We start from the raw sequence: 20996 nt of genomic DNA, 5'->3' as shown, positions 1-20996 counted from the left end.
CTTGTAAAAATATTTCCGACTACAAGGGATCCCTGGACCCAAAAAGTTTGAGAACCACTTATTAAAAATACCATAGTTTGAGGCATTTTTACATAATAGTTAGCTAAACTGACTGCTTTCGTAAGCTAGCTTCTCTCTGTTTGTAGCCATGTTGTCAGTGGAAGAAATTGATGTCAGCTAGTAATGACGGATAAATATTGAATTTAACTCAATTGAATTAGGTTTACAGTAGTTCCTATCTATTAAACCAGTGATGAAGATTTAGGTGGACATGTTTAAAAAAAAAACCATAAAAGAATTAACAGCATTTAGATGATCACATGGTAGTTGTTAGCGCTAGCATTTCAAGGGGGTCCTTGTAAAAATATTTTCTACTTTAAGGGATCCCAAAATGTTGGAGAACCACTTATTAAAAATACCACAGTTTATGGCAATTTAACTCAATAGTTAGCTAAACTGACTGTTTTCGTAATCTAGCTTCTCTCTGTTTGTAGCCATGTTGTCAGTGGAAGCAGTTGATGTCGGCTAGTAGGCTAATGATGGATAAATATTGAATTGAACTCAATTGAATTAGGTTTACAGTAGTTCCTTTCTATTAAACCGGTGATGAATATTTAGGTGGACATGTTTAAAAAAAAAAAAAAAACATAAAAGAATTAACAGCATTTAGATGATCACATGGTAGTTATTAGCGCTAGCTTTTCAAGGGGGTCCTTGTAAAAATATTTCCGACTACAAGGGATCCCTGGACCCAAAAAGTTTGAGAACCACTTATTAAAAATACCATAGTTTGAGGCATTTTAACATAATAGTTAGCTAAACTGACTGCTTTCGTAAGCTAGCTTCTCTCTGTTTGTAGCCATGTTGTCAGTGGAAGAAATTGATGTCAGCTAGTAATGACGGATAAATATTGAATTTAACTCAATTGAATTAGGTTTACAGTAGTTCCTTTCTATTTAACCGGTGATGAATATTTAGGTGGACATGTTAAAAAAAAATACATAAAAAGAATTAACAGCATTTAAATGATCACATGGTAGTTATTAGCGCTAGCATTTCAAGGGGGTCCTTGTAAAAATATTTTCTACTTTAAGGGATCCCTGGACCAAAAAAGTTTGAGAACCACTTTAAAAAATACCACAGTTTAATGCTTTTAATGTAATAGTTAGCTAAACTGACTGCTTTCGTAATCTAGCTTCTCTCTGTTTGTAGCCATTTTGTTAGTGGAAGTAGTTGACGTTGGCTAGTAATGACGGTCCGGATAAATATTGAATTGAACTCAATTGAATTCGGTTTACAATAGCTCCTTTCTATTAAACCGGTGATGAATATTTATGTTGACATGGGGGAAAAAAAGGAAAAAAGAATTTAGACGAGCACATGGTAGTTATTAGCGTGGGCATTTTTAAAGGGGTCCTTGTAAAAATATTTTCCACTACAAGGGATCCCTGGACAAAAAAGTTTGAACCCGTATTAAGAATAGTAAATACCAATTGTTGTAGTGGCGGTGGTGGGCGCTGTTTTAGTAACCACTCTGATTTTTAACAAGAAATTCCAGTTCAAATTTAAGACCCATATGGTCTGTACTATTGTTACAATCACAAAAGTGAACCTGTTCCCAATAAAACGGCAAACGGGGTGGGCGTAGTCGGGTAAGTACCCCGAATTCGATGTGACGTCACTCTACAATGGATTGGCGACCCCTTTGGAAACACATACCGTGAACGGTAAAACACAATTTAGCTTTCTTCATTCATAAATGTTCAACATAACTTTACGTAACACAACGTACGTGACAGTATGTCGCTATCTGCCTGCATGAAATTACACCACTGAACTGTATGAAAAGCTTATGAAATAAGCTAAAAACGATAAATGAAGCAAAATTGCGAGAAGGCAAGTTTGCTGGAGGTCAAAATGAGTTTTGAGGACCAAAATAAAAAGCAATTTATAGCTATCCGCCATTTTGTTTGTTTAGTTCACCTCAAAAGCTTTCAGGTCAGAACTGGGAAAAAACAACTCGGATAAGTCCAATTTCCTACCATCCTCGAATGCAGCATTAGACCACCATTTTGACTTGTGGTGTAAACTTGGAATGTGAAGTATCGAAAACATGATGTTATGTAAGGTAAATTGCTTCCAAGATGACCATAATTTGCAATTAATGGTTGATGGCGTGGTTAAATAATTTTATATTTTGCTTGATAGATAGCGTGCTGTAGCATTGACGTTAGCTATGCTAGCAGGCTAGCCATTATGCTTTGCTAAATGACCAAACACCAATTTATCACTCTCGCCCACAGATTCTACTGGATTCATTTAGTAAACAAAAAAAGTCTAAATTGTCTGGTGTATATTTGGTGGCACAACCTCAGCCATTTAAAAAAAGGTTTAAACTGAAACAAACTAGTCACATTTGTCAGAACATAAAATCCAAGTAAAATCTGCCTGAGTAGATGATCTGCATTTTGTTTCTAGCAAGGAGAGTTCTGGCTTAAAGTGGATGATAACCGTTGATGGAGCAGATGGAGCTTGTGTCAACATTCAGTGTTGTTCACAATGAAAAGAAGAAAGAACGTCTCCTGGTGAGCGAACGCACTCGCTGCCGTTCTCCATACGTGCCGGGCTCACCACAAAATGTCGCCGGAACGGCGCAGGGCCGAGGAAGTTGCATGGAGACCACATTACTAAATGATCCATGACAGGAGTGAACACACAGAGCAAGATCAGGAAAGTGGGTCAAGTGGACCCTGGGAGAGCACGCTAGCAACCACGCGCACGCCGAGCAGACGCCACCAGATCCCACTTCTCTCTCCACGTGAGATGCAAATGAGAGCGAGCGGGGACGGATGGAGAGACCGGCGTTGAAGTGGTGCTAAAATCAAAACCCGGGAGAACGGCCGAGGCTCATCTGCATTTTCAATCAAGAGCGAGAGCGGAGCCAATGAAGGATGTGCGGAAGGGTTAGCGGGGAAAGCGACGCCACAGACAAATGGAGGATGAGAGAATACGAACAGAATGAGAATCCCGTAAGACTAATGAGAAGACGGGAGACGGTAAGATGCAGCCCAGTGTTGAATTATAAAAGAGTGGAGGCGACTTTTTGAAGTTTTTCCAAAATGATTGATGGCTTGAACCGCACGTGCCGCCGAAAAGCAAAAGCGGCCCACATTTTCAACGCGTGGGAACGCTGCTCACGACCACGCCAGATCCTTCGGGGAAACTCATTTTCGGCGGAGCGAGGGGGCGAATGCCAATCCTCGGCCCCCGCCCACAAAAACCAACACCCGCTGCCTTATTTACACTCCGATCCGTCTTGTCTGCGCGACACAAAACACACACGTCAAGAGACAGCCACTTTTATTATTACTGCGTGTCGGAGTCAAGGGGGAGTTACACCACCAAATTGAAATCAGACTTTTACAAATCTATTTATTAGAAAACACATCTCGTTGCAATCAAACGACAGGACATGATAAGAGGGAATGTCTGTCAGTGGCATTTGTTAGTTGACAATTTGGCACAAACGTATTTCAATATGCGTGTACATGAAATAAGGATGCTTGCATATAGTGCCTCATTTGAATAGTGTCGTTGCACTTTCACAGGCGCCGTCAATCAGGCCCCGAGGAGTCGGACTCGGGGCCAAACATAATTAACGACCACATAATATTGCCCTTCCCAAGGTCGCATACTAGTTTTGCTTGCTTGAAGCACAACTTGAAAGCTCTAGAAAAAGCTGCACACGCGGATCAGAAAGGACCTCGTTGCATTTGTGCAATCCAACGTGACCAAACGGCAGTGGCGCCTTGAGATACGAGTGAGCTCACTTGTGTTTTATGAGATACGAGCTATGGTTTTGGACGATTTGTATTCATTTTTTTTTGCTTTATTTTGAGGGCAAAAATTCGATTATGTGAGCGATGTCTGGTGGCAGTTGAGCAGATTCAGAACAATTAGTCGCAAAAGAGCGCTCGAAGTTGTTTAAAGCCGAAGTCAACCATAAACATTTCTTGACAATATCTTATATGCAACCTCACTCGTCTAAACATGCCATTCTGATTAACATTAAATTTGTGGAATACGAGTTCAGCAGCAAAATCTAGCAGTTTTAATCACTATCAGAAGGCGGCCATTTTGCCGCTTGCTGTCGACCGAAGATGACATCATAGTTGCTCACGCAATGACCAATCACAGCTCATCTGTTTTCTGAAGCTGAGCTGTGATTGGTTGTTACCTGAGACCTGAGCAACATTGATGTCATCTTCAGTCGACAGCAAGTGGCAAAATGGCCGCCTTCCGATATCGATTAAAACTGCTGGATTTTGCTGCTTAACTCATATTCCACTAACGCAATATTAACCAGAATACCGTATTTAAACTAGCGGGGTTGCATAGGACAAGAAAAATAATTTTGGGGGAGTTTGACTTCCCCTTTAAACTCCCAATTGAAGATTACTGTTCAACGAAACATAAAACACATTGAGTATTACATGATTTGTATTTAAAACAAACACATAACTTTGCCTTTAAGTGCATTAGCTTAATGCTAACATGTAATGAATGAGAAACGTCACAGACTGCAGCAGTGGCCAAGTTGCACACACCAGGAGTCGCAATGAATTGACAATAATAATAATAATATAAATTCTGTTCATACAAAAGGTTGTATAAAGTACTTTATAGAGTACTATTTTCCTGAAAAAACACATCATTGTTCTTTTTGGGGAGGCTGGAACGGATTAATGGCATTTCCATTCATTTCAATGGGCAAAGATGATTTGAGTGTTTTGCTCGCAGTCGTATTTCAAGGCACCACAAAACAGTTCAATTGTTATTCAATCAAACAAACACTCAACAAGGTCAGTAAATATGGCGGATTGGCCTTGCTTTACAGAGCAAAGATGGAGGATGCATTCATTGTTGGAAAGTGAAATGATCTTAAATCAAAAGCAATATATGATCTTATTTTTGGCGGGGACGGGGGGGCGAACACATGACTAGAGTGGTGGAGTGACAGCAACTTTTTGGGAGTGTTTGATGTAACCCTGATAACGGCTCCCGCTGCTCACTACTCAGTGCTATAAAACACAACATGCACAATGGCACTGTGCACGCAACACACACACACACACACACAAAACATTTCTCAGGAAGTGACATCACTCACACGCTCGCACACACGGCATGTCTCCTTGCGAAGCATAAAAATCTCTCCCACTTTAAAATCTCTTAATTTCCCAAAAACTAGAGCCGAGAATAAAAGGTAGTTATCGTCCATTTGTTAAGGTAGGAACACTCTGGGGTTGCTAGTGCAATGCCTCTTGCGCGGGTGGGGGTGGGATAGGGGGAAGGGGGTGTGGGGGGTGGTGGGGGTTGTACGCCGACCTTCTGCGGCCTCTCGAGAGTCGCCACAGAAACGAGGCGGCTCAGGCTGACTGAACGGTCACCGTTGGTCGGCCGTCGGACTTGACAAAAAGGTTCCACTTGTAACCCGCAAAGCTCGACTAACACAATCAAAATGTGGCTGGAGTTTTGCACGGGGCAGCTTGAGCTCGTCACTTGTTAGTGTTTGCTAGATACGTGGTCCTTTATTCCCACATGGCAGTGAAATCGCCTGTGCCTGTAGAAGTAAAAAAAAAAAAAAAAAAATTCAGGGGGTGGGGGGATCCCTGTTCCTCCACTGCAGATCTGAAATGGTTCCGAGTAGCGCTGAAAGCACTTCCCAAAGAAACGCGGCGCCCATGTCACTCCCAACGTCCTCTGCGGGGAAAGGAGTGAGTGTCCCACAAGTCGTTGGCGGGCGCGTGTCTGTTGTGCGTTTGCGTTTTCTTGGGAGCGCTGCAGTGGGAAGGCGCAGGGGGAAGTATTTGTCAGTCCATCTCCAGGTCCATCAATTTGTTGCGCGAGCGGGGAGTGTGCGCGGCGTTGCGGCAGCAGCACTGGGCGCAAACCAGGCCCAGGACCAGCGAGAACAGGCCCACACCTGCGCACAGGATAAGGGTTCAAATGGCAGCAATTAAACACTACAGGTTAAGCGCGCATCGAAGTGGGGTGAAATTCCTTCTCCACATTTGACCCAATTCCGACCATTAATTGACTGCCAGACGTTTTCAGAAACGGGTTGTCCCCAGTGCCAGCCGATTTTAAGCATTTTGACTGATCTTTCAAGGTCCATAGAAAATTATGTGTTTGGACTATGGAAACACACATACTACCAAATGAAAGATTGGACTCTCATCTTTCATCAGAAAAACAAAGTTTGTTTCTACCTTATTCCGTTCTTCAGTAATCAACAATAGAAAATGGTTAGTTTCACCTCTGTTTTGAAACAAACGTATTTTAACGTCTTTGGCACTCCTCCATAGGATTTTACTAAACGTTATTTAACGTTTTTGGCAGTCAAAGAGTTAATGCTGAGTGTCAAGCAGGGAGGCAAATGGGTCCCATTTTTAGTCTTTGTTATGACCCGGCCTACCACTAGGCCACTGGTTATCACAATCACTACTTTTTTTTTTTTTTTTGCACACATCTGTGTGTCAATACTGAGTCTCAATCCGATATCTTGGCAATGCATTACAAATTGGCAAAAAATAAATAAAAAAATCTCAATATAATAACTTTATGTATGGCCGTAAGTCAGCAATGGTTCAAATCAAGTAAAAAAAAATAAAATACTTTAAAATTATTTTATAAATGAAGAAAATTCAAAAATCGAATATTTTTCAATCGATCAGCTGAAAATCACACGATCGGATTGAGACAACTCGAGTCCTGGCAAATACCATAGGAATATTAAAGCTATTTATGAAGAAAAGAAGTTGTAATGTTACAACAAATTGATCATTTTTAAAGAAAAAAAAAAGTCAGAATGCAATGTGAATAAATGTATATTTTTTTCACCAAGAAAAGAAATGTTAACACCTATTTTGTTGAGATAAAAAGTTTTAACCGTTACGAGAATGAAATCTTATTTTTCCCAAATAAAGTTTAAGGAGGGGAAAAAGGCCAAATTCGAACAACTTTATGATTGTAATGTTCTTCTGAAAAAGCCTCCAAAAAATAAACATTCCCACAAAATAAATATTTAGCTCTTGAAAAAGAAAGAAAGGAAAAAAAAAAAACTTAATTCACACGGGGACTCCAGATTTAAGTAATATAAACTAAGGTTGGGACTAGGAGGATTTTTTTTTTTATTGTTTGTTTTTGGGATGTGCACGTCTCCAAGCGGGTAGGCACATAAAAAAACGAAAAAAAAAAATACATAATAACAAAACTGCTCCTTTATCAGTGTTGCTATACGATATAACAATATGACAGACTGCAGAGCAATTTCATATCATGCTGCAGTGGAGATTGTGCTCGGAAATAAAAAAAAAAAAGGCGACGTCGTCCATGTGCAATAAAAGGCACACAATAAGGTGGCAAGGACCTCTGGACATTAAAACCACGTTACAGGAAGAGAAAATGGGGAACAGGCTTCACTCTTCTGGAACAATTTTTTTTTTTTTTACAAGCTTTTGTTCTATGGCGTTGGCCTTTTACTTCTAAGGAATAAAAATATTACATATGAAAAAAAAGGGAAAAAAAGGGTTTATCCATTGATTAACTCTTTGACTGCCAGACGTTTTCAGAAAAGGGATGCCGTGGGTGCCAGCCGATTTAAGCATTTTTGACTGATCTTTCAAGGTCCACAGAAAATTATGTGTTTGGACTATGGAAACACACATACTACCAAATGAAAGATTGGACTCTCATCTTTCATCAGAAAAAAAAGTTTGTTTCTACCTTATTCCGTTTTTCAGTAATCAACAATAGAAAATGGTTAGTTTCACCTCGGTTTTGAAAAAAAACGTCTTTTGACGTCTTTGGCACTCCTCCATAGGATTTTACTTAACGTTATTTAACGTTTTTGGCAGTCAAAGAGTTAAAGAGGTACCGAATATCCCAACAATTTTGGCTATGGCATATCTCGCAATGGTTAAACTGTTGTTGTTGTTTTTCCAGTTTGTCACATTCAATTTTTGATTACGACGCTCCCATCTGACAAGTTCCGAACACACGAGCACTACAATTGGTTGGGAGGAATCTTCTGAAGACCGCCGCTGTTCTGCCGCCGCTTCAACTGCCATCCTTCCTCCTCTGAGACTACAGAAACTTAGAAACCAAAATTGCCATCAATATTTCAGCGTTCTGGAATGCACCCAGCAAAAGCGGCCTCGGTGCCAACTAAAGCAGATTTTATTGATTGGCGTCGGCTACACTTTAGTCAGCCTGGCTCATGTCACATCCTTGCCTTAGAGATGCGCAGTGCGCGAGCGTGCGCGAGCGTGCGCGAGCGTGCACGTGATTTTACCTATTGATGCCGAAACGCCGTACAAGAGGGGCAACTTTAAGGACTCCCACACTGCAAACGAAACAAGAAAGCAGAAGATGTGGTGAATTTGTGTCGGAAAAGCACAAACGTCACATCGGGCGCACACGCTCCTCACCGGCGAATCGGACCGTCAGGAAGATTCGGGAAGATGTCAACTCCCCGGCTTGGGTCCAAGCTCCTGTGGAGGCGGACAGGTACCAGGGGGTAGCCACACAGTGGTACTCCCCGCTGTCACTAGGAGGCAAAACAGATTATTAGGATCACAACTCGCAGAGGTAGAAAAAGGACTCGCACTCGGGAATTAAGTGGAAGCCGACTTGTAGAAAGACGTTTTGGTAGCGAGCACCTCCTCGCAAACTACCGAACTGTCGCTTTACTCTCACAATTTCCCATAATATTAGAAAAGCTGTTCAATAAACGGTTGGATGACTTCTTGGGCAGACACAAATTACTCAGCGAAAGTCAGTATGGATTCCGATCAAACACATCAACATCATTGGCATTGAGGATATTGGACATTGATTGCGGTGTCCCCCAGGGGTCAGTGCTAGGCCCCAAATTATTCTCTACATCATTGATTTATCTAATGCATCTAACACTCATATTTTAGGAATACTTGACTCATTGAGCCATTTTCAACAGTAAGTAGGTAATACTTTGTCTATAATTAAGAAGAAAAAATATATTATTTTTCATGAACAATTCATATCTTTAAAAACACATTTTGCCAAATGTGTAGAGGAAACAATCATGGCTCAGTTTGCTGACCAAAGCCAGGAAACAGGTAAGCCCTGATTGGTTGCTACCTATTTCCCCAGCACAGGTGATGACGTCATCTTCAGTGGACAGCAAGTGGAAAAATGTGTTTTTAAAGGTATTCATTGTACACTCTAAAAAGAGAGTTGTTGAACCAATTTAAGATTAAACAGATAATTGTTGACCAACTTAATAAAATTGCTTCAAGTGGTAACACACGATTGAATTGAGTTAATCCCAAGTAAATATATTAAATTTAATTAATTATGAGTTTGTTAAACTTAATATATACCACTTGAAGCAATTTTAAGTTGGTCAACAATTATTGTTTCAACAATTCTCTTTTTAGAGTGTACGTGAAAAATAATAAAGTTATCACATTAATTATAGAAAAAAAAAACTTCTTAGTGTTAAAATGGCTCACTGAGTCAAGTATCCCCATAATATGGAATTGATCCTGAAAATCCCACTCAAGTACAGTAACACTCATAACAGAGTTGTAAAAAAAAAGCAGCTTACAGTAAATATGACGTCAGAGAGCGCACACTCACCTGTCATGAGCGCCGTGGACGTTCAACGTGTACGAGTGCGTGTCCTCGCGTTCCATGGAAACGTCACTGGAAGCGTTGCGAAACTCTTTCCTCACGACGCCAAAGCGGTCAACGCTGGCTACTTGCGTTGTTGTCGGTCCACCACGAAGCCGGGTGAAAAACCAGCGCACCTCGTAGGCGAGGTGGTCTGAAAGGAACGCAGGCACAGACGAGTTTTTTCAAAAATCAAGCGCTTCCATTCATCTCTTTTTTTTCTCCTCATCGGTTGTGTAAAATTCGTTGTTGACGAAGGAAGAGAGGTGAAAACGATTACACAGCAGGTGCAGGGCACATTCAAACAAGCCTTCACACTCAGGCTGAAACCTACGGACATTTTTCGTAAAGAAGATTTTTTTAATATCAATAAACTTTTCCTGGTTAAATAATTTTAAAGAAATAATGTAAGTGGCTCGTTTTTGGAATGTGTGAATAAAATGTATTTATAGATACATTTGCCATTACCTGAGACCTGAGCAACATTGATCTTCAGTCGACAGCAAGTGGCAAAATGGCCGCCTTCTGATATTGATTAAAACTGCTGGATTTTGCTGCTTAACTCATATTCCACTAACGCAATATTAACCAGAATACCGTATTTAAACTAGCGGGGTTGCATAGAACAAGAACAATAATTTTGGGGGTGAGTTTGACTTCCCCTTTAAATTCCCAATTGAAGATTACTGTTCAACGAAACATAAAACACATTGAGTATTACATGATTTGTATTTAAAACAAACACATAACTTTGCCTTTAAGTGCATTAGCTTAATGCTAACATGTAATGAATGAGAAACGTCACAGACTGCAGCAGTGGCCAAGTTGCACACACCAGGAGTCGCAATGAATTGACAATAATAATAATAATATAAATTCTGTTCATACAAAAGGTTGTATAAAGTACTTTATAGAGTACTATTTTCCTGAAAAAACACATCATTGTTCTTTTTGGGGAGGCTGGAACAGAATTCTGACCTTAACCCGAACATTGACTGCATGTAAACCCTAGAGTAGGGGAGTTTTTCAACACAGTTTCTTTTTTTTTTTGTACATTCTAAATGTCAAATCATTTTAAATGAATAATGTAAGAGGCTCGTTTTTGGAATGTGTGAGTAAAATGTATTTATAGATACATTTGCCATGTGAATGCAATCTGTGCTGGTGGCTCGTTGTACAGTACAGTGTTTGTGATTTTTGATTTTGGAGAAGGGAAAAAGTCACACATTTAAGGCACAGGTTTCAAACTCGAGGCTCGAGGGCCACATCCGGCCCGCCACATCATTTTATGTGGCCCAGCAAAAGCAAATTATGTGCATTTTCTTGTTAACTCATTCACTGCCATTGACGGCTATAGACGTCAAAAATTCATTTAAACTATTTCTATTTTTTTCACTTTTGTTAACAAGAGTATGAAAACCTATAATTTTTTATTGCACATTTAGAACAGATATAAAAAATGTAATTAATCGCAAGTTAACTAGTGAAGTCATACGATTAATTACGATTAAAAAAATTAATCGCCTGACGCCCTTAAATGATTTTTTTTTTTATCGCGTTAGGCGGTTAAAATTTTTTACTTTAATTAATCGCATGACTTCAATAGTTAACTCACGATTAATCACAAATTTTATATCTCTTGATAACAAAAGTGGAAAAAATCTTAAACTACTAGAAATAGTTTAAATGAATTTTTTTTCTTTTTTTTCTAGGGGAGTTTAAATGAATTTTTGACGTCTCTAGCCGTCAATGGCAGTGAATGAGTTAAAATAACAAAGTTGCAAATAGTCGTCATTTTTTTGAAAATATTGAGATTTTTTTTTTTGGGCCAATTCCCTTTTTAAAATAATTCAAAATTTCAGAGAAACAAAAGAATCTCGAAGCTTTTCTTTGCATGGTTGATAAATGTTGTTCCGAACACCTTGACTAGTCTTATTAAGCTTAAACTCTTTGCAAACACAACAAGGCTTCTGAAATAAAAGCCAACATGACAACACAGAATGACGTTGGTGGCTATTTGATGGATTAGGAATGCAAACTACAGATTGCAGGATGCACTTTTGAGATTCCTCAAAATCCCCTTTGGAGCGAAGACATGCTGCCAGTCTGGCACGATCGGCGCCATTTATGCGTTTGAAGCATAACATTTACGGAGAAGTGTCTGTCACGTTTTCCAAATGCGGCTAATGGCGGTATTTTGGAAGCGGCTCTGACGACTGCCACGCACACGCGCAAATACAGTCTGAAGCAGAACCTCCAGAGCAGTTTCATCATGAACATGTACGTAGGGGGGGGGGGGGGGGTGGCGGCTGCTCCATTCCCAGCGAGGGTGATAAAACTGATGGATAGGCAGCATAAGAAAAGGATGCCGTTAATGACAAATGGAAGCAAACGGGGATGAGAGAGAATTATGATAATAGATGTAATCGTTGGAGGAGGGGGGAACTAATTATTTCCAGGAGGGAGGGCAAGCGAGAGAGAGCGAGAGAGAGAGAGAGAGCACAAACCAGTCATTAGTGTGTCAGGGAGAAGAACTATTAGCACAGTAGTGCCTCCTACACACACTTGCACATGCACACGCTTTGATATACATGCATAAACATGCATCAACACAAACGCACAAGCATGCAAACACAGAAACGGACACTAAGAAGCAGATGACATCCCCCGTCAGCCTGTCATTTAGGAGACAAATAGATAACGCCGATGACTGAAACAACACAGCGTTTGCAAATGACAACGCGCGGGGGGAAAAAAAAAAATGATGAAAAAAAAAAAAACGGTGGGTGTTAGGCGAGAAAATGATAGATGAAGAAACGAGGTGGATGAGAGAAGAGAATGGAGCGAACATAATGAAGAGGAAAGAGTGAAGTCACCCGGAGCGGAGTAATGAATCACATCTCAACTTCTCCAAGGCTTGCTCGCTTCCTGAACGGCTTTCAAATTCAAGTGCTGCGCTTAAAAAAAAAAAAAAAAAAAAAAAAAAAAAAGGAAAAGTTGCCGTACCCGTTGTTATACACTGGCCTTTGATTTATTCAACAAAATGTCTCCAAACCTATTAAGTCAATTGTGCCGTCGACTTGTATAGATGCCATATTTATTGATCCGCTTGACAGATGGCGCTCACAAAACCCGAACTTATGTATAAGTGTAAATGACAAAACAATAACACATCACTAGAATGGGTGTGAAGGATGGAGGTCAACTTCTCATTTCAAAATCAGTTGTAGCTTTACATGCACGAAAAAAACAACAACAATAAATCGACTGACACCCAAAAATTTAAAGGCCTTGATCTTAATCAGACACCCACCAATGACCGATTTATTTACATATTAAAAGACACTAAAACAACAAAGCAACAGAATGAAAGTGTTTTGTCTTTGGCCAATAATGACCTTCCACAAAGCAAAATTTTCCCAATTTGCTGGAAAGTGGTCAGGCATCCGGCAACGGAAACATTTGTAGTGGCATTACAAAAATAAGCTAAAGAACGCATTTCACACAAAATAATACTATGCGATTATTTATTGACACCCACCGGGGGGCAGTATAACAGTAGTGAAGACACAAACAAAGAAGAGTTTCACAACTACTGCTGGTGATACAATAAACTCACTGATCTGTATATAAATGGATAGCCGTTAGGCCAAGACTTTTGAAGCCGCGTGGCCGCCATATTGCTCCTCCCAAGAAACGTTTCTCGGCATACGATCCCATACGCTTACAGTATCGAAACTGGAGAACATTTGAGACAGTACTTAGTAGATACAGCATGATTTATCATGTTTTAAATTTGTTAAGCATAAACAAGAGGACTTTAGACATTTTACAACTTGCCTTAAATACATGTATAAATGATACGTTTAATGATGTTTACAGGAGGAAACTTGTATTTATTTATTAAAGAATTATAACTGTAATTCAACAAAAGATGCCTCTGCCAAATCTAATATTGGGGTCTGAGCGATAAAAAAGAAAAAGGGGGTGTTCAAAGCAGCACATACCGTCCAATTGATAAAAAAATAGTGAACACCACACCACCCCCCACACTAAGAGCCTACAAACTGTATATGTCTACTCTGTACGTATACATATAGTTTATACAGTAGTCTGCTTGTGAGATGGGAGGGGTAAGATGGCCGCCCTGTGGCTTCAACGGCTTGCGCGTATGAGCTATCGGCTATCCAGTAATATATACAGATCAGTGAGTAAACGACAGTAACATGACTCATTTTTCGCAGATGTTGATGTTTACACGTGTTGATGTAGTGTTTGTGTTTAAAAATCTGTTGCTTAATACAATATACTGCTCTAGCATTGATGCTATCTGTTAGCCTATCTGGGATGGTTTAGTTTGTTTGTCAGAATTAAGCTAACTAGCTAAATGTAATTGTCGGTTTTGTTTAGTTTGACAGAAAACTTCAATTGGGAGTGGCGATAAACAGGAATAATTTTGTTTTGCCAAATTGCTGCTTGTTGTAAAGTGTTCTGAGGACTTCCACCATACAGTGATCATATCTCAAAAGTCAAAACAAAACAAAAAAAATCGTCTGAATGATCGCCTGAAAAAAAATTCATGTCAGGCACTCTTTTGTCCAAGTATCACCGTATTTGCATATTTGTTAAGGTGTACTGACTATCAAAACCCAATCCTTTGTATAATCGCACGGGCTCTTCTTCCCAGTCTGACAACAACAGATGGATGACCATTTACATTTCCAGTTCATAATCAAAGCCATTTTTGCGTCGTGCTACGAAGTCAGGTTGCTTGTTTTTGGTGAGGGCAACCGTGTTCGAGGAATGGAATCTATTTTTAGTAAGCTCGTCTTTCTTACAGTTAGTCTTCTATCCCCCATCCACTACTTTCTTTGTTCTTGACAGTGGTGATGACTGAGAATGCGCGAGAAGGGGCGGACGGCGCCGGGGGATTTAGAATACTTAGTGAGTGTAGAGATTATTTTGTTTATCACACAACCCTAAATCAACAACGGGGAGTCATTTTGCGAGGGGGGACACCTTGAGCTTCTCTTCTACCACCTCCTATATGAGGCTCATCCCGCAGGCTGGCTCACAGCTGTGGCCCCATATGGACCTACAGTGCCTGTCCTGCTACATGAATGCGCTCATTGCGGACGTTGCTGCGCCCACTGACGTGCTGCACAATCATTTGCTAGGATGGACATTTTGAACGGAAAGCAGACCAGCGACCTTGTTTTGGTGCTTTGAAATAGATTGAGATACGTACTGAAATGTTTTTCCTTGGAGAGATATATCCTCATTCGAAAGGATGTAAAATGACGACAAAAAAGTCATCGCATCATAACCTCTCAACCTAAGCCATACCACATCCAATCGTGATCCCATCAAGTCGAAACGAATCGAATTGTTTCACTTCATCATTTCACACCCCGCGTATCGAATCGTCTTTTGTGGAGAGACGCACATGCCTACCTCCCTACATCAGCGACCTCTGACCTCACAAATGCACCGTGGATAAATAGGAGCAGACTTCACAGACTGACTCCAATAACTCAATAACTAACTGTAACTGTAACCAACAGTGATTCCCACACGGGCCGCCCAAGTAAACTGGCCGCCGCCCGAGACGTTTTCAAGAAAATGTCACAAAAATATTGAAAAAACAAAAAACGCGTCACGACCGGATATACCCCATGTAACGTTAGTTCGCCGTCACTCACTTGTGGATCGTGAGGCTCGAAGAGATGTAGAAACAGGACGGAGGAGCCTTTGGGCCCCGACCAAACAAGCACGTCGTGTGTCACCTGCGTTGTCGCAGCAGAACCACTGAACCAGTCCAATCACGTTGTTTCACCGGCGCAGCTTCTTAAGACACGAGACTATTTTGTGAGCAGAAAAGAACCGAAAATATAACTAGCCATATTTGAAAAAGTGATTGTTTTATGTAGCGTATTACATGCAATAATAAACCCATAAGCAACGTGGCTAACCTATAGTGTTACCTATAGCCTCATAAGGAACCTCACACTCTCCACTATACAGCCCCGAAGCGAGCTTTAGGCTATGTTACCTACAATTAGCTAGCCAGCTAGCTAGCCACCAGTAGCTGTGTGTGTGTGTGTGTGTGTGTGTGTGTGTGCGAGCACTAATCTGCAAGATTCCAGGTGAGCTGACATAACTAGCCATATTTGAAAAACGGAATTATTTTATGTATCATATGACATATGACATGCTAAGTAAATTGGAAAAAAAAAAACAAGGCAAACTGTCTAGCTAGGCTAGCTCTGCGCACTTTATGCTCGCAAAGCACTTTGTGTCCTTTGGAATTTTGTATTCACATCTCAAACATGGTGTTTTAAGGTTCAATATGTGTATTTTTCGCTGTCCCGATCCAGTTTTTTCGCTTATGATCCGATATGACAGCCTTATTTTATTTATATATATATATATATTTTTTTTTAATTTTAATACAAAATAAGTGCAAAAAATATGGTGTCACTGAGTAGTGTGTTACCAACATTTTTACTCACTGGAAAGCACAATATGAAGTGTAAAATAACCAAAAGTCCAAGTAGATTTCTAATATGTGGGAAACACTGATTACCTCATTTGCTCCCAAAAACGTATAAATACGTAAGTGTCTCAAAGACGTATTTATACGGATTTTTGTAACGTTTTTTTTTTCTCACGCTAATGCATACAGAAGGATTTGATACTGCCTCTAAACTGCAGAGAACGGGCGACGAAATGATAGTAATTACAAAAACGGCAAGCAGCTGGCGTGCAGAGTATAAGAGATCAGCCTGGGCCATGTTGCAAACAAGCTGATTTTCCCACAGATTTGTGAACAATGAAGATGAAACTTAGCTATATTCTAATGCCAATTGCTGCAAAATGGAAACAGATAGAAATCTTTTTTTTTCTTGATGAAAGGAGAGAATCTAATCTTTCTTTTGGTAGGTTCCATGTTTTCAGCCGGGAGCGAAGGGGTTTGCTTCAGTGAAAATGGCTGCCAGTGAACGTGTTCATGCTCAGGTGACGTGATACGTTTGTCCATGTTGTGAAACTTGAGCACGATAAGCGATTTGGGATGCAGTAACGGAGGCAGATCCAGTCAACCTGCAGAACTTCCCCAACAGCAGAAGCTTCATTACACGCTTTAAAGTGAGGCGGTGGCTTCATTAAGCAGATAAGAAGCAGCGTAGCGATGGCAAAGTGAGAACTACAGCGCACCTCTAACTGACTATCTGGCTCTCGTCGAAGCTCATAAAACTAAAATGGCCGTCTGCGGAAATGAAAACAGCCTGATTGGATTTCTCCCGATTAATCCCTGGAGAAGACTCCCAGGCTCCAAACTGCCTGAAATTCAAACACTGACACGCAAAAGACCGACAATTACCACACGCGCTTATAATGAAAATGGCTGCGAGTTCTCCGCGCCATAAAGCAGAGCGGAATCCCGACAAAAGATAAAAACACCATTTAGCCTCTCAGAAACAAAGCTGCCGGGCAGCAATACATCGCTCATTACTGCCGAGCGCTGAAAAAGATCTACAGTAGATGAATTCTTCTTCTTGCCCGCTTGCCATTTGGCCTCTTAACTAAGAGCTGAATTTGATATTTTGAGATGCGCTTTGAGGTTTCCTCCAAGTCGTCTTTAACTGCAGGACTAATGGAGTGAAAATCATTGCATTCTTTTGCTGTTTGGAATCTGCTGAACATATTTAATTAATTTTACCGTCGCCGTGCACCCGCTCTCACTTCATCTCTCAGCATCTTACTTTCTTAGCCCTCTTCTTCCTATTGTTTGCTTTGAATTTATCAGTAGCATAAGATGATCGACGCCTTGAGTCGAAAAGCACACACGTTTTGATTCAAGTCATCTGGAAGTTGCTGAATATAACAAATAATTTCGGGGATTAAAAATGAGTTAAGGACGTCACTTTAGGTGCATAAAACTTGAATCAAAAAATCCTGTTCCCACCTCAGTGTTTGGGAAAAGCTGTTTATCTCATCTTGGTAAAAAACAACAAAAAAAAACAAAAACGTAGCACATACAAACATACATACATCAAAGTCAGTGAGCCATTTTGAAGCTTTTACTGGATAACATGTTGAGATGAACAGTGATGATTTAATGTTAAGCAATTTCAAGCAGCGTCAATGAATCCATCTGTCCACTGTTTTTTTTTTTAAATACTTATGTAATCACCACTTTTGCGATTCTTGGAGGTCCCCTAAAAGTGGGACAAAACAATATTATTTCAATGGCGTTTCATTTATTTATTTATTTTTTACATGATTCCATTGCAAATGTATTATTGTGACTCACCCCCCCCCCCTCCATTTTTTTTTATTTATATTTTTCATATTTGTGACGCATCTTTTAGGGATGTGATCACTGTAATATCGCAAAAATTTAAATTACTCAATATTGTCGTCGGCGCGTCACGATATTAACTCATTTACTCCCAAAAACGTATAAATACTTTTTTTTTTTTTTAATGCTAGAGCATACAGACGTCTTTGATGCAGCCTCTGAACTGAAGAGGATGCTTAAAGCAATGGTAGTTATTACAAAAACTGCCAGCAGGTGGCAGCAGAGTATAAGGGATCAATAATTGGAAATAAAGCTTTTCCCTCCACTGTTTTAAACAAAATTTGTGAATAATGATGAAACTTAGCTATATTATAATTCTAACTGCTGCAAAAAGGAAACAGTTACAAATATACTTTTTTTCCTGATGACAGAAGAGAATCTAATCTTTCTTTTGGTAGGTTCCATGTTTTTATAGCAAAAGAACACAATATTCTGTGGGCCTCGCAAAATCAGTCAAAATCCAGTAAAACAGCCGGGAGCGAAGGGGGTTGCTTCAATCAAAATGGCTGCGAGTGAATGAGTTAAAAGCAGCATGTGTTAAAGAGGCAAGGTTGTATTGCATTTGTGTCGTTCTAGCACCCTCTAATGGTTAGTTTAATAGTGCAGTTTAATTTTAATTAGGAATGTTTTGGCCACCACATTAGTAATCACCCCCATGAATCAATACCAGAAAGAAAATGTCAACATCTCTGTTAATCTCTTTTTTATTTTTTTTTTCTTAACTTTTTGCCTGCCTCAGCTGAATACTGCATTGTGAAATAAATAGACCATACGACACTCTAAAAAGAGAATTGTTGAACCAATTTAATAAAATTGCTTCAAGTGGTAACACACGATTGAATTAAGTTAATCCAATGTGAATATATTAAGTTTAATGATCTCATAATTAATGAAACTCAATATACGCATTTACTTTGGATTAACTTAATATATCACTTTGAATTAATTAAATTCAATTGTGTGGTACCACTAGAAGCAATTTTATTAAGTTGGTCAACAATTCTCTTTTTAGAGTGTACTTTGCGCCACTGAGTCAGTAAGAGCACATGAAATGACTTGGCTAAGCCTATTTTCTTCATCACTGCTGTTATTAACTTAAGTTTAAAAAAAGAAGACAATACCGTGCCTTATTTCCAATAAAAACATTTTTTTATTACAATATCGCGGGTTTTTATGCAGTCTCATAAGCACTTTCCATCTCGTTAACCTCCTCACAATACTGTGATGATTATCGTATCATGAGGTTCATATGATATTCATCGTGTTGTGACGTTTGGATGCTGGTTCATCCCTTGCACCTTTTTGTGCAACAACAAACATTAGCAGACATGACTGCAAATGCTTTTCATCAACGCTGCCATACGACTGCGGGAGGACAATTTTGTCCCTCATTTCCCCTCCTCTCTACAAGCTTTTTCTCCCAACTCGGTAAACTTTCCACTCATTCTCAAGCCTCCTCGTCCCCCATTTACTGGCTGCGCTATTCACCCTCCACCACTGTTGCTCACTTTAACAGTCTGTTTAGCGGCCTCCACTTCTGCCTCATTCGCTCCCTCTCCACATCACCACCTATTCTTTCGCTCGCTCGTTCTGTCTCCCCGGCCGGCTAACGGAGCGTGAGATTGGCTAATTAACGGCTGCCTGTCGCCCCTGCAAAGACAGCTGGGTAATTTGGTGAGAGTGGAGAGGAAGGAGAAGGAGTCAAAGCAAAGAAGGAACGAAAAGGAGGGCCGACAGACTCGGGAGCCAAAAACATGGTAAGACGCATTCATCAGAGGCGTTCGAAAGCAACAATTTGGCAGGTGCTAATCACCTGCTCGGAGAATGTCACAAAGTGCAAGTATGATAAACGTGAATGTTATTCGCTTCCTTTCTGTGGCGGCCATTATAGGGTGGCGGAGGAGCGGCAGTTGCACCTTTTCGATCTTTCTTATAAAGGAGGTGGAATAAATGATTTTATACATGATTTTGTCCACCTGCTAATGCTAAACAAGGCTGGCAACCCAACATTCCAATGCCTTCAATGTGGTTCTACTTTGGTCTCCAGCAAAAACGGTGAGGAGGCCTCTTAAAATGGTAACCGCTCGAACTTGTGTTCTACTTTAACTCTTTGACTGCCAGACGTTTTCAGAAAAGGGATGCCGTGGGTGCCAGCCGATTTAAGCATTTTTGACTGATCTTTCAAGGTCCACAGAAAATTGTGTGTTTGGACTATGGAAACACACATACTACCAAATGAAAGATTGGACTCTCATCTTTCATCAGAAAAAAAAGTTTGTTTCTACCTTATTCCGTTTTTCAGTAATCAACAATAGAAAATGGTTAGTTTCACCTCTGTTTTGGAAAAAAACGTCTTTTAACGTCTTTGGCACTCCTCCATAGGATTTTACTAAACGTTATTTAACGTTTTTGGCAGTCAAAGAGTTAATCTCGATGTGTTCTAGAAAAGCCGCAGAATGCACAGAGCTTTACAAAGGTACGGTACTGCTAAATCTTTCTTGGTGATGTCACGGCATGCCGCGTGTCTGAAACGTACACATTGCCATGACTGCAAGAACATGCCAGTCAATCCAATGGGAGAGCAAGTTGGCAAGTAGCGGCAGGCTGAGAGGACACAACATAGAGTTAAAAAGATTTGATATGTTTTTGGTGTTGTAGGGTCAAGGCCATGTCTACATTAACCACAGTGGTATTGTAAATATTTGATTTTTTTCCTCCCAAAAAAAAAAAAAAGTAAATATTTGATTTTTCAATGTGCTGTTTCTTCTATTTTTTTAAATTTTATTTTAATATAAACTGTGTTTTAGGTCACTGAAAATTAACCAAATACCAAATATCAAAATTTATAGAAACATGGTCTACGTATATAGAATTTTTTAACCTAATTCTGGTTACTTAATTCTGTCTGTTAGCGAGA

At 39.9% G+C, this 20996-nt stretch overlaps 1 protein-coding gene across 1 annotated transcript in view; it reads right to left on the bottom strand.

Moving 5' to 3' along the window:
* Positions 1 to 4127: 4127 nt before the first annotated feature.
* LOC144062079 (prostaglandin F2 receptor negative regulator-like) overlaps positions 4128 to 20996 on the bottom strand; it is a 63312-nt gene continuing 46443 nt past the window's right edge. Inside the window, exons 12-15 of the mRNA XM_077583015.1 lie at positions 9685 to 9871; positions 8493 to 8611; positions 8357 to 8407; positions 4128 to 5986 (exon numbers count right to left, since the gene is read on the bottom strand). Coding sequence (XP_077439141.1) covers positions 5874 to 5986; positions 8357 to 8407; positions 8493 to 8611; positions 9685 to 9871 — 470 coding nt within the window. The 3' untranslated portion in view covers positions 4128 to 5873. The remainder of the gene's footprint in view (positions 5987 to 8356; positions 8408 to 8492; positions 8612 to 9684; positions 9872 to 20996) is intronic.

Source organism: Vanacampus margaritifer, chromosome 1 (assembly GCF_051991255.1).
Source record: "Vanacampus margaritifer isolate UIUO_Vmar chromosome 1, RoL_Vmar_1.0, whole genome shotgun sequence".
Classification (NCBI taxonomy): domain Eukaryota; kingdom Metazoa; phylum Chordata; class Actinopteri; order Syngnathiformes; family Syngnathidae; genus Vanacampus; species Vanacampus margaritifer.
The sequence above is the reverse complement of the archived record's forward strand: the minus strand, read 5'-3'. Positions and strand labels throughout refer to the sequence as shown.